Source organism: Phaenicophaeus curvirostris, chromosome 2, assembly GCF_032191515.1.
Source record: "Phaenicophaeus curvirostris isolate KB17595 chromosome 2, BPBGC_Pcur_1.0, whole genome shotgun sequence".
Taxonomy (NCBI): domain Eukaryota; kingdom Metazoa; phylum Chordata; class Aves; order Cuculiformes; family Cuculidae; genus Phaenicophaeus; species Phaenicophaeus curvirostris.
Window position 1 is genome coordinate 44,645,886 of NC_091393.1, and position 14,368 is coordinate 44,660,253.

Sequence of the window (14,368 nt, forward strand, 5' to 3'; positions counted from 1 at the left end):
GAAGAACAACATGCTCCAAAGCCACAAAAAACAGCTTTAAGGATTACTTCTGATTAAAGTGCTACCCTCTATCTTTGGTTTTGGTTTTAAAAATGCTTGAGAAGTGAATAATTTGAGCAATGACACTGAGCAAGAATACTCATCCTGAAATAAAGCCCAGGTGCTCCACAAGGATCGATGGGGAAGAAGGAGCCTTCAGAATCTGCAGCTTAAAATGATTTGTGTCTAACCACACACAGCCGAGAACACAATTCCATGCTCAGCACCAACTTCAGCCATCCTTAGAAATGGAAATACAAGCCACACCCCTGGCTATTAAGAAGAATAGTGTCAGAAAATAATGTTTTGCTTCACATGTTTTAGTCTTACTTCAGTCATTTAAGAACAGTCTGTGGTTTCATATATTTGACAGCTCAGCACTGTCTTTAACTGCAGACTGATAAAACACCATGCACATTTTCAAGCAAAATCCATCACTGGGATTTAGTGCAGGACAGATTACCTGTAAAATGCTGGGTAGCCAAACTAGCTGTTGGAGTACCTAACTAGTAGAATTATCTTTTAATTAGAAAACAATTTAGTTCAGCATCAGTGGAAACATTTACTAAATGAGTCACCAGACATTGGTTTTGCTATGAGGAAGGTAGAAAATGATCTGAATACCTAGTGATAAAAGTGGGTGTCTGATATCAAGATATGTAAATCCATTGCTCAAATCATTCAGAAGTAGGATACATCTCCAGCAAAGCATGGGCCAATTGATCAATAATATGTTATTAAGAAACATAATGAAATTATAAATACTAAATTACTTATGGAAAAAAAATATTTCATTTGAAAATATTTGCTCAGACAGTAAATAAACAGAAAGCAAAATACTAATCTATTCTTATTGATGTGTCATTGAGTTTGCTATTGCTGCTACTTGGAATATAAACATTAAAAACTCATCAGATCAACGTTCACTAATCTGTGCTTTTTAATCACTATAGAGAGCAAACTTCATGCTGAAAATTCATTTATTTCCCACCACTCTATTGGACGCTGAGCAGATAATTTATAACAGAATTTGAACTAAAACATTCAAACCCTATGGAAAGACAAAATTGACAAAGAACATAGACAGAAAAGAGAGTATCCATCTGAAAACTAGAGTGACCTTGTCAGAAACAAGAATTAGGAATAACTGAAGAATCTCCAGAACGAAGATATTGCTGCAGAGATGTCATCTAATATAGCACAGTAAATCACCTGCCAGTCACTCATGCAATACCCGCAGCAGCAGACACTGCAGGGTGAGCTATTCCATTATTAGCTCTACCTTTATGTATAAATCTTCCTTTTGGAAGAGATTAATTTTTTTGGTTTTGGTTTGCCTTTTGTAAGCAAAACATTAAAAATACATATTTATATTGACTTGGGCTTGCAGTTATCTCAAGTAAGCGTTGGGAGAACACTGTGGAAAAGTAAGCTCTGTCTTAATTTTCCGGACAGGTGAGGAGGCAACAGGGCACCCTGCCAGTCAGCCTGGTACCATCCCTGACTCAACCCTGATGCTGGGCAGAATCCTTCGGTCCCAACAAACACTTGCTGACTCACCTTCTAATTGAAACATGTTAATAGTAACATTTATTCACTTTGGCTTCATGGAATAAGTCTTATTGCAAAGTAAACAAATATCTATTATCATTAAAATAATACTGTCACAGAATTTCATTTTTTTTTCCCTCCACTATTTTATTTATCCCCTTTATTCTTTCATAGTGGATTAAATTCAGTTGAAAATTTGTCTCAGGCGACACTAGATTTTGCCGCCCTACATGCAAGTATTAAGTTAAAAACAAAGTAAAAATAAAATCACACTCATAAGAACATTATTTCTCCTAACTGGCTTCTAAAAATAAATCACCTAAATTATGACTTCCTTTCTTTTCCTTTCCCATTAAAAAGCTTTAGTCTGTCACACACTGTATAAATGAGATTAATTTTTTTCTAGCACTGGGAAAAAGAACTTTAACATTTGGGGTTGACTTTGGCTCAGTTTCAGTCTCTTTAAAATAGAAGCTGTTTTCTAACTCCTACTTTTGCAGAACAAGGACTAAAATCAATTCAGCACAATAAATCAATGCTTTAACCTTACTTAGATGTCAGTGACTGTCATTTTACCTGAGATGGACACATATATTTTTACTTCACAGGTAAGACAGACAAAATAATAAATAAAGACCACAAATTCAAAAAAATGCTTTCAGTTAAGTCTTCCTCCAGCTGTGTGCCTCAGCTTCAAACAGTTTTCTGAAAGGAATGTCTGATTTTCTGACATTAACATCTATTGACCTAGTCTGTTCAAAGTTTTGGCTTGTGATCTAGACACTGACCCTATTCCTTCAGTAAGCAAAATGAATGGTCACCCATGCTTAGAAGAGAACTTGAATAGCTGTCCCACTAAAGTCTGTCATCAACTTCTGAAAAAATATTTCATTTATATTTCCATTTTACAATGCATACATACACATGACATGGAAATCTGCAGCTGGAGCTCTTCTTTCTTACTATTTTAGTGCCACTTTGAATAGATGGCTATCAGCACTCTGCTAAATCTAACACAGTGTAAACTTTAAAATACTTTGTTAGGCCCTAAAAATCCTAAGACTAAGAAAAAAACCCCGTAATTTAATTTCCACTTATTGCCTTCTAGTCTGATGTTCAAATCTGTACCTTTTCTACTCTGTCTCTATGAGACATAGGCATTATCTTTCTTCTTACAAAAGCTGAGATTAAAATAACTTTAAGTAGCTTTAGAAGGAACAGCACACAACACAAGTTGGCAGTGGTTAAACTTCTTGGCGCTGGCCACACTGGTGGTCTCTGAAAAAACAGAAGCAGACTGCAAGATTCAGCAGCACACGATTTTGATTGTGGTAGGTCAAAAATGGAGAAAAGAAAATACTCTTAATACTTGCTATTGTATTTTAAAAGTTCTCCAGGATTCTGGCAGGCCATGCCCACTGGCTTGAAAGAGAAAAATTACCCCAAAATACACTATATTTTTTGTAAAATTCATTTTCTTAAACAGATACTTCTGCCATGCAAAAACCTTTATGTGCACGTTTACCTGAAGCGCAAAAGAAAAAAAAATGAATGTTAAAAAAACGTGTGTTTTGTCCTTCCTAGAAAGGATGAGGTCTCCTTCCTTGCATGAGAAACAGAATGTTTTCTTATCTTTCTAACATCCTGCCCTCCTAACCCAACTCCCAAGGTTGGCAAAAAGCAACCTAGACAATGACCAGGCAAAGTAGCGGACACAGCAAATCCATATTGGCCCAAAAACTTGAGGATGCTGTGGGTGCCTAAAGAATTCTTTAAGTTCTGCTATAAGTTAATTAGAGACAATGAGCCCCCCCACCAAGTAAAGCATTAAATGCTTAGTTTTGCTTCTTTGTTCATTTTTCCAAAGCAGTACTCACCAGCACATTTGGTCCTGGTGATAAGTGGTGGCCCTGGCTGTCCAGTCCCACCTTCGCCCGGTCTGGTGAGCAAGACCCGAATCTCATATTCAGTGTCTGGGTCCAAGTGCCAGAGCTTGTAAGTTGGCGCATTGACGGCATGGGTTTCAGTCCAGGTCCCAGATGTCATCCGGTACTCCACTTCCTTCAGGATAATGGGTCCATCCCCAATGATTGAGTTAGCATTCAGCTGAATGAGCAAGTACGTGGGCCCAACTCCCAGCAGCTGCGGGGGTGCAATTGGCCGAGGCGGCTCTGTAAGTAAGACAAAAAATAAGTCTCAGGGTTAAAACAAAAGCTGGAAAACTCATCAAGAAGAAGGCTTTTTCCACAGAAAGTTCTCAGGTTTTGGCCAGCAAAGATTTCAAAACTCAAAAGCAAAATCAGATTGACATCAATGAAGAAGAACTGAAGAGAATTTCAGCTGATAGAAGCAAGTGGTGCTCCACTGGCATCTTCTCTATGTTATTTCCATTTCAAAATCTCAGCTAGGGACCACAAAACCCTGTTTGATTTATATATTACTGCTTCTTTACAATTTTTTCTGAAAAAAAAATCTGGGTTCATGGTTGGTTATATAATTTACTACGGCAATAACTTGAGATTTTCAGAAACATATCTGATTTTCTTTTACTGACAGAAGCCACACATATTCCTTACAGAAGCCATTGCAATAGTTGATACACTAGCCCTGCACAGAATAGTCTTAAAAATGGGTATCACTGCAGTTTATTTGAAATCCACCAAATGCAATTAGTGTAAAAGATAGAGAAGCCCATTACAGCCATTCAGAATACTCAGCACTGGGCAAAACTGCCAGGAGAGCAACAATATAAAGATGTATAGCAGCAATATATAATATTTTTTCTTCAGCAACTTACTACTGATTTAGAAACTCAAACAATAGGATATATGCTGCCTTATGTCTTTGTCTGTTCTCATCAGCTTCCACCTGCCTAAATATTTCAACACAGCTGCAAATTGAGAAGGTAACAAAAGACCAAACAAGGACGTGAGGTTCCCTTTACCCTGAGAAATATTTACGTAGCGAAGTAGCACATTGCCCTGGCATGATCTATTTTAAGAAACAAAATCGCAAGCAACATGTAGTTTTCTAATAAAACGAATCCACTGATAAACACAGAAGGTCCATTTTCATTCCAGATGGCTCATATTTCAACTAATTTGTTTCAGTTAATTAGGCAACAATGCTAAATTCAATGCACACAGGGGTTTCACACAGCAGTGATGCAGAATCAAAAGCAGAACAAATCTGAGCAGGTAGAAGGATCTCATGGCCGGTACATTTGAAGTTACATTTATCCCAGACCATAAGATTTCCCCCCACACCTCTGCACAAGAGAGGCTAAGACACAGAAGCATTGCACATATTCTGCCTCCCAGGAATGACCTCACCAGTGTCACTGACAGATCCTGTGGGGAGTGGTGATGGGAGGGGCTTGCAGAGGGCCCTGAGACCTCCTTTGACATCCCACACTCCCTACACAGTGAAGTTTGACTAATGACTCCCTGTTTCTCTATGTCCACCAGTAGAGCTTTCCTTCAGATTAGAGCTGGCTCCCACCAGTGTATTTACCAGCTGTGTAAGCAACCAAGTTCCCCACATTTTGGTACAAAAAGATTTTTCGCAGAGTTTTTCTAAATTAGCTGCATCTTGAGACACTCAGTTTGGAGACCATGGAATTAGTGAACATGCTATAGCAGCGGTGAGGAGAGCTCATGTTCTCCTCCCAGAGTGAAAAGGTGAACGCTCCACAGTGTTCCCATTTCTGCTTCAGGATACAGAAAACTCTAGAAACTAAGTATCTTAATTAATTATTAACACATTTTATTCTGTTTTGGCAAGAAATGTGCATATGAACTAACTTAGATCCCTACCTGCATCAAAGCTCAGAAACACAGCCGCACTTAATGAGGGCAGTTTATTTGCAGTGGAACTAAAACATTAAATGTCAAACTAATGAATTCTAAGGTCAGTGTGTATTACAGCAGAAAACATAAATGTTGATGAGCATGATACACTACCAAGTTCAAGTTATAAACCTCTAAAACATAAGGCTATGTTTAGAACTATACGCTTTGATTAACAGCACGATTATCACAAATAAAACCTCACAATAATGAGACCAATATACCATCGCATATTAAATTTTTATGTTAAGAGGTAAAGCGTATTCTTATATTAGCGTATGCATTTTGTTTTTAAGCTCTTGAGGACAAGGAGACTTATTTATAAAGTCTCTCCCTGTTCCAATAAATTATGCATGAATTTTAATCAGTTAGCAAATGAACAAGTAATTGTTCTGCAGCATTATTAATATTCTTCATAACGCAATATACTATCAGAACCAGAGGTGAGGTGCAACCAAAAATCCCAGAAGTACACTAAGTATCAACTGAAGCATGCAATCCCAATATATCAGGTAAACTACTCTGATGTTACCCAATTAACTCTCTATTAATTATTTTCACGCATTATTCTATAACCAGATCCATCAAATATTCCCCATTATAATTTCAAATCACATAATTTCCTTTTATATATACAGAAACTTGAAATGTTACAGTTTAAAAATTGCCACTGATAACTAAAAGGCAAGACAAAGCCATTATTAATGTTTTGGTTAGATTTCCATAGCAAATATCACATGTATCAACAATACTCCTCTTTTGGTGGGTTTTTAAATGCAGTTTACATCCCTCAAGGAAATGTTGCTAGCTTTTCACTCTAGCAATCCGAGTCCACCTAGTAGTGGATAGTTAGACAATATAGCATCAGAGCATCTCTTATATGGGGGGGGGGGGGGGGGGACGGAGAAGGATGGGGGGGACAGGACACAAAAAAAAAAATCCCTCAATTATTATTATTAGCATATGTGGCTAAGGCACATCTTTGCCAGTATTTCTGGCAAGAAATTTTCATTCAGCTTAGTCCCATTTTTCTCATTCATGAATCTTCTGTGAATAGCCATAAAGGTTCTAAACAATGTTTTATGAAAACATTATAAACCATCCATGAGCTGACATAACTCATCAGCAGTATCACTGTTCCAACAGACATGAAAAACACACACTAAACAATCTGAACAAAGAGCCTGCATGGAGAGTTTAATTTCTTCCTTTGCTAAGCAAAAACTTTGGAACCCCTTTTCCAATGTGGCTAGTTTAATTTCTGACTCATTTTCTGACTGTACTTTTTAGCCACTGCTTAAAGGTGTTAAATCTGATGAAATCCCTTCCACTAGGCATGGCCACTAACATCTCTGAAAGACTACATAAAAAGAGCACTTGCATATCTGCAAGACAGTAAAGGAATGAAAGTATTTTCATGCACAGCATTTTGCAGTATTCGGCGAGTTCAGCTTTTGACATAAGATGCCCAAAGCTAAGTTAATCAAAAATTAAGACTGACATTTCATCAGTACAAAGTTGCCATTCTGCTGAGCTACTAGCAGTACATTCTGCTCACATCAGTATGTACATGACATTATATATTAAATGTACTGTGATATTTAGGCACTGATGACTAGGATAAGTATGCAGCATCAAACCCAACTATAAGTCTTCCTACAGTAAAGCAGTTGTGTCGTATTGTTAATACTAAGTATTGTATGCAAATAATTATGCATTCATAGACAGAAAAAATGACCAGAAAAAATCACTAGTGTTATTACTACAGTAAGCAGCATGCATAAAACTTTCAATACTCCTAAGGAACATATGCATACTATGTTGCTTAATACTATTTACCCAGCCAGAGTGACACTAGCTCAACTACACTGCCCTCCCAGACCAAATACCTTCTAAATTTCAAATAAAGGAAAGTAATTTCATTTGTATATTTGTGGTAATCACGTACTGTCAACCTGTTCAAAGTAGGGGAAGAAAAAAAAAATAAATCAAAGCAAACCAGAAGGTGTTACACTTTGAAGGAAAAGCTGATACTGGATGCACATTTGATAAAATAACATTTATTTACATGAAGTCCTGTCGCAGGAGACCGTTGCCTTGCTCAAAGCAGAAGAGTTTGGGGAGGTGGGGAGGAGTGGGCTGATCACTACATAGCCCAACCAAGGAAAACAGGTACACACCTTCATTCTTGCTGCTATATGTCCCATTTCTGCCTTGTATGGAGCCTCCACACATCAATGCCCTGCAAACTCCCTGTGCTCATGCATGCAGTGTGCCTCTCCTCTGCTGATGGCATGTTCAGCCTTCTTATTCAAATAACTCAAATGAAGCTGTACAGTTGGTACGCTGACTGATATCAACCATTTAACCCAGTACTTACAGCAGGGGTTAAACACAGAGCTGCTCTCTGCAGCTTCCTGAGCAGGAGAAGCGGAGAAGGAGGTGCTGACCTTTTCTGCCTGGTATCCAGTAATAGGATGGGGAGGAATGGTTCAAAGCTGCACCAGAGGAGGTTTAGACCGGACATTTGTAAACATTTATTTACCTATAGGGAGGTCAAACACTGGAACAAGCTTCCTAGAGAGGCACTCAAAGCCTCAAGACTGTCAGTGTTTAAGAGGCATTCGGTCAATGTCCTTAATAATGTGCTTTAACTTGGTCAGTCCTGGAGTGGTCAGGCAATTGGACAAGATCATCTCTGGCAGGTCTTTTTCATCTGAAATAGTCTATTCTATTCTATAAAAAACTTATTTTTTCACAAACATATCATAACAACACATTCATTTTTAAGAGAAGCCCCATATCACTCTCACCTTTCCAGGAACTAAAATCAATATGTCTTATCTATGCCATAAACTGTGAAGAAAGCAGGCAAATCCAAATAATCCACATTTCCTTTACATTTTTTCATAATTTCAAGAAACAAATAAAAACAGTTCACATTAATACAGGACATTCCATGGAATACAGCAGAGATGTCCCAGAAATGACTCAAGACTGACTGAGCTCCCATCTAGATCACACTCATTTTCTCTTTTAGGGCAATTTCTTAGAAATCTGTTTAAGAAATATCTGTACTTTTCTGGTAAGTGTTCCAGATTTCTAGCTCGGGATCAGTATGTGCCCTGCACTGGCTAAGTATAAATAGAGCAGGATCTTTGCCATAGAAAGCCCCCTGGGAGCAGGGACCCTAGGGAGTAGAGTCTGAGACACCTAAGGTTTCTCAAAGGAGCCAGGGCATATGGGCCAAGGGGGAAATCCCTGCTTACCAGGAGCTGTGCCCATGCAGAAGCGTGCTGATGCATCTTGTGCTGCACTCCAGATTGCACATGGAGATGTTGTGGCAAAGCTGTGTCAGAAAACCAACGGCACGTAGCCAGAATAGCACGGGGAAGCAGGCTGCCAACCCCATGCAACAGCAATACAGTTTTAGTACTCTTCCTGTACTGGACAACTACGTCGGGCTTTGGGGGCTCACATGTTTCAAAAAATGTTAATAAACTGAGGAACCAGGAACATTTATTTGAAAGTTTGAGAAAATGTATGAGATTTAGCATAAAGAATTATGGCAGTCAAGTACTTGCAGGGAAACAAAATTCTCAGTATTAAAATCTGGTTAATCCAATAAAAAAATAAATAAATAAAAGAATTAACAAGAAGCAGCGATTGAAAGCACAAATTCAAATACGGTATTAAGTCATAAATTTAACAGTGAGAATAGTAACTGAAGAATAATAACTGGTAATATCGCAGGAAATTCTGCATACCCTAACTGAGGGTTTTCAGTCAAGCCTGGGTGTCTTCTTGTAAATTACATGTTAGGGGAAAAAAATAGAAGATAACAGTAATACCTAAGGATGTGAAGAAATACAACTGAAAGAAAGTATGCAGTTGTGAAGATGGTCACAAAATGAGCTATGAAAAGTTTGAGTATAAAAACAAACCATGGAGACTTTCAACACAAATATTGCTTTCTTTTTACTTTAAGAAAAATAATTCCACATGCAGCATATCTTTAATATGAACTGGAAATATTTTTGTTCAACTCTCGAAAATGGTTAGGAAGTACTGCTCTGCTGGGGAAAAAAATACCAGAATTTAAGATTAAAAGGTGTATTTTAAACTTGTGCCTGCCTGAAAGGACACGTGGTTGTCTTCTATGCTGACAGTAGCCTGACAAGACCTGTCACCCTCAGTGCCAACAAAAGCTGTATTAACACAAACAGGAGGCTTTGCCAAGTAAGGAGAGAAGCACTACAGAAAGTAGTACCAGTAGTACTTGTCTGATGAGAAATTCTTCCACTCAGTTAAAAAAGCAGGTTAATGCAGGGGATTGAAGGATCCCCAGCTGAAAGCACAGAGCTGCCTTACTACAGGGATATCATGAACTTCAGAGTCACAGAAAGCCTCTGCAGTTTATTTTTAAATTTCCAACAAGGTCGCAAGTTTTCACTTTCTCTGCATGACAGACTACACACAGCTCAGTTTGTCACACTGCACATGCCATCTCTAGTGAGTATTTAGGTCTTAAATGGTTCGGTTGCATCACACACAGAAGAGAAATAAAAAACCTAACAGTTTATACATCAAAGACATTGCCCAGCAGACTAAGGACAGTTTGATAATAGCAGCCGAGTTCTCTACTGAGCTTCTGAAAAGAAGGAAGAAAAAAAAAAAAGAAAAAAAGTTATCACTTTTTTAACTGTTATTTTTTGTACATTAGCAAGAACCCATCTATAGATATACATTGCTCTGAGACCTTCTAAGCACAAACCAAGGCTTCACATGGGAAGTGCAATAAACAAAAGTTGCATCTGGACAATCTTAACTACCCAGCTCAAAAATGCAGACACATATGCATTCTTAAGTAAAGAAATGCTATTTTAACTGGCTTAGTACATGGGATTCTTGCTTGCATACTGCACAGTGGTAGTTGACTTTCTTGCCCGGGCAGACCACCTAATTCCTATGGCAAAGGAGAAGAGTGAGCTCATTCTGGGACAGACATGCCATGCAGCTTCTACACAGATTACTCCTGCCCAACAGACATAATGCATCTGAAAGGCATCAGAATAAAGGAGCAGGTGCAGAACTAAGTCTTCAATTGCTATAGGGCTGCCCATGGAAAATGAAGGAGTCGAAGTGAGAAGCAGCTGCCGCAATGGCCTTTTCTGTTCCTGGCTAGCTCCCGACCTCTTCTTTTCCCCATGGGAAAACTCCTGCATACCACCTTCCTAGCCCATCAGTTGTGTACACCTGTATTGGTTATGCACCAACAGCTGGGTATAAGCCAGCACCAGCCAAATCCATGCTTGGTCTTTGTCTCACCTCGACAGACACCTAGGCACAGCGGCAGTCAAAACCAGGCTTCAGCAAGATGAACTCAACTGCAGACAGAGCATATTGCACAGGCTACAGGAGGGTACGTTTGCTTACACCAGCTATAGCACTCAACACAGAGACCTCTACTCCAAGACTGAATGCTGATTAAAGATCTGTACAACAAAAAACACACTAGTTGCAAATCCTTTGTAGTTCTCACAAGCCTATGCCATTCTTCGCACTTCAATTAGTATTTCCCTAAACCACAGCTTGGCTTCTTTATTTGTTCATAATCTCATTTACAGTTTTTGCAAGAAAATTTTTGTTTGTTTCTTTGTTTTCTCCAGTGGTCAAATCTTCTCTCTCTTCACTAAGTTTAACTTGTTTTAAGAGCTACTTTATTTTTCAACATTGTTTTTTCTTCTGATAGAAAAGTTTCTATTGCTCATCCCTTTCTCTTCTGCAGGCAGCTCAGAGAAAGCATTTATTGTGGGCGCTTGCTGCTAATGTAAGCTAACATCTCTCCTCAAAAGCATACTGAAGAGAAGGCAGCGAATACCTCATCAGCAAATAACTGACTTTAACATCTTACACCATGTAATAATTTCATGTAGAAAATCATGTGGAAATTGGTAAACTTTTTGCTCTTAAATGTTCCAAATAGCCACAAGGATTCTTTTTTTTTTTTTGAAAAACAATTAAAAGCTAACTCAGCTTTCTCTCCACTCCTGTCCCATGACTGTAAGTGATAACTGCATGGAGAAACTTGAACAGCTTGATCTAGCTCTCTGCCACAAAGTTTTTCCTTCGCTCATTTTTTTTTTTCTTTTTAATGATGCTCATACAAAATCAGTTTCTATGACTTCACAAACATTCTCTCTTTGACTTTAAAATAGAATTTATCACAACTGTTCAGCATCTGGCACCAGTTGCTAGTCTTGAGGTTGATACACAATACCTACAAAAAGTTACATTTTAATTAAAGGAGTTAGTAGCTTGGAACAAAAGAACTCATTCTAAGGAACAGCTTAGTGGCCAAGTCGTATGGAATGATTTATCCAAATCACTTCAGAGAGCCTGAGAGACCATTTTCATTGTCTTTTATTACTCGGAATGGAAAAAACTGCAAAAATCTATTTTAAACAAACATGCAAAATAAATATCTATAACACAGTGAGGTTCAGGTTATTATACAGAGAATCAGTTGCTGGAGAAAAAAACAGCATGAAACTGAAACAGCAAATTGAACAGCAAGCTTATGACACTGGCTTAGGTCATATGTCACGATACTGACATATTTCACCATAATATCATCTGTAATCTCAGGTCTGCAAATGGAGACACTATGCCACTAGTTCAGATCAAACTACTGAATTATTTTGAGCACCTGCCTAATAAATCAACTTTGTGGTAAGTACAACAAAGTCTGCAACCTCATGGAGCTAAAATGTATTTAATTTAAGTGTCATGACAGTTACTGACCACCTGAAGTGCTGAAATAAGAATTATTTCAACAGTGAAAACTGCTAACTTCCACATAGTGATTTCATATCCTGTGCATCATTGTGGCATTTTATTCACCGTGATTTGAAACACTACTGCATTCATTTTATTATCTTCCTTTAAATAAAAGGAATAGTGTGCAGCTTTAGCACTGTCAGCAGAAACTGTAAACAAGGTTAAGCTCATGCCCAGCTTACACAAAAAAAAAAAAAGTCTTTCTAAAACTTAAGAGAATGTCACTCCTCTACTCAATTTATGAACAGAACATATGCCTATTTATTGAATGATAGTAGACCATGCTACTCCGGGAATCAATTAGAAGAGTATGACATATTTTGTCAAAAAGATTGCATTGTGTTTTTATGCAGCACCTTTATGCAGCACTCTCCTGGAAAAATAAATACATTCAAGAAAAAGAGGTGCTTGTAATGAGAAGACATTCAAATCTTAAAAAAAGAAATTAATAACAATGGCTTGGTATAAATGAGTCAGCTATGGAGATGTCTCAAGCAAAGACTTGATCACAATGACTTCATCATCCACATGTATCAGTAATTCCCTTGAGATCTCAATGTTGAGATTACTGTTGGAAAGAAGTATTTTATCTGCCTCATTGTCAGGAGCCAGAATGTTAAGAAGAAAATTGAATGCCTTCTTCAAAAATTGGTACTTCCCAAAAAAAGAATTTCTCTCAACTCTAATAAGCTTTGCAGTGGGATATCTGACAATACTGAATTCTATATGCATATTCACATGCCGCCAATGATGAGACGGAATACAACCAGCGATTAAGGAAAGAGCACCTGAAAAAGGATAAAATATTATTTTAGGGACTCCAGGATTTCTTCTACATAGTTATGTAATGAGAATATAACTAGGTCGCTTTTTTTCCCCTACTTTTCAAGTACTAGGATTTTTTTTTCAATATCAAGTCTGAGTTGGCCCAATAAACTGATACTGCAAAGATTTTTGCATTGTTTTCGTATCTGCTGATGCTACAGTAACACTCACATTCAGTTAACCGCCTAAACAAAGAAAACTTATACTGGACAAATGATAGCGACACATTTATAATCAAACTTAAATACTTCACACGTACAGCAAAATTAGAGCATTTCAGTAGAATTCAGTGATCACAAAAAAACTCCAAAACAACCTATCACAGATTTATGCCTTACTAGGTCTACGTATCTATAAAACCTGAAAGCTAAAAACATCCACCCAGCCAGCACTCCTAGAGTTCAGTGAAAGCCACCTACCCTGCCTTGCATGAAGCTATCAGTTACAATTTGGAACTACCTACACACAGTCCAGCTGTATTCCTTAGGTACAGTGGAGCTTTTTTTCAACTGATAACATAACTGTGTTATCTGGGAAACCGGCACTTTCCTGTGTACCAATGAACCCTCCTGCTAGGGTGTTTGCCTGTCCTGGAAGACTCTTGTATGTCTCCATTTGGAAGTCACATTATATCCAGCCAGTGCTAAAACAAATCATCAACTTCCCTGCATGCTTTTTAAACAACAGAGAAAAATGTTTCATATGCTTTTGGGACACTATCATGCCAGGCAGGATTCAAAACTGTCATGCTCTTAAAGCACAATGAGTGTACACATCACTGTACCAGAAAGATATTGAAATACAAAGTACCTGCAGCTGAGAGGAACAGCTGGCATGGCTTTGGTTTCCAAGCATTTACAATTTCATTTAAGTAGTAATTACAGAAACTTCAAGCATGCAAGAGGTGAGTCACAGAGATCCCATCCTCCCAGCCCCCCCCATCCTCTGTAATATACCTGCTTACCTGGCACCTGAGGTACCAATAGCATTCCTAGAGCTATTTGCCATGCAGTACTTGTGCAGGTATTAAAGAATGACAGCCAGCTGCTTCCAAGCTGTTTGCAAGCCTACCTACAGGGCTATGTGCCATATTTCTTGCTTAAGGCTGCTCCTACCCCACCACCTCACACTATTCTCCCTCAACTTCACCTGCCAGCAGCACACTTGGGCCTATCTAGGCAGCCACAATTCCTACTCCTGCCTCTGTCTTTCTGTTTCTGGTGATTTGACTCATCAAATGAAGGAAGTTAAGTTCTTCAAAGACT

General features: G+C 38.2%; 1 protein-coding gene across 10 annotated transcripts in view; it reads right to left on the minus strand.

Moving 5' to 3' along the window:
- PTPRK (protein tyrosine phosphatase receptor type K) overlaps positions 1-14,368 on the minus strand; it is a 392,967-nt gene that overhangs the window by 172,586 nt on the left and 206,013 nt on the right. For all 10 annotated transcript variants that reach the window (XM_069851848.1, XM_069851839.1, XM_069851847.1 and 7 more), the window contains exon 7: positions 3,468-3,761. In XM_069851848.1, coding sequence (XP_069707949.1) covers positions 3,468-3,761 — 294 coding nt within the window. The remainder of the gene's footprint in view (positions 1-3,467; positions 3,762-14,368) is intronic.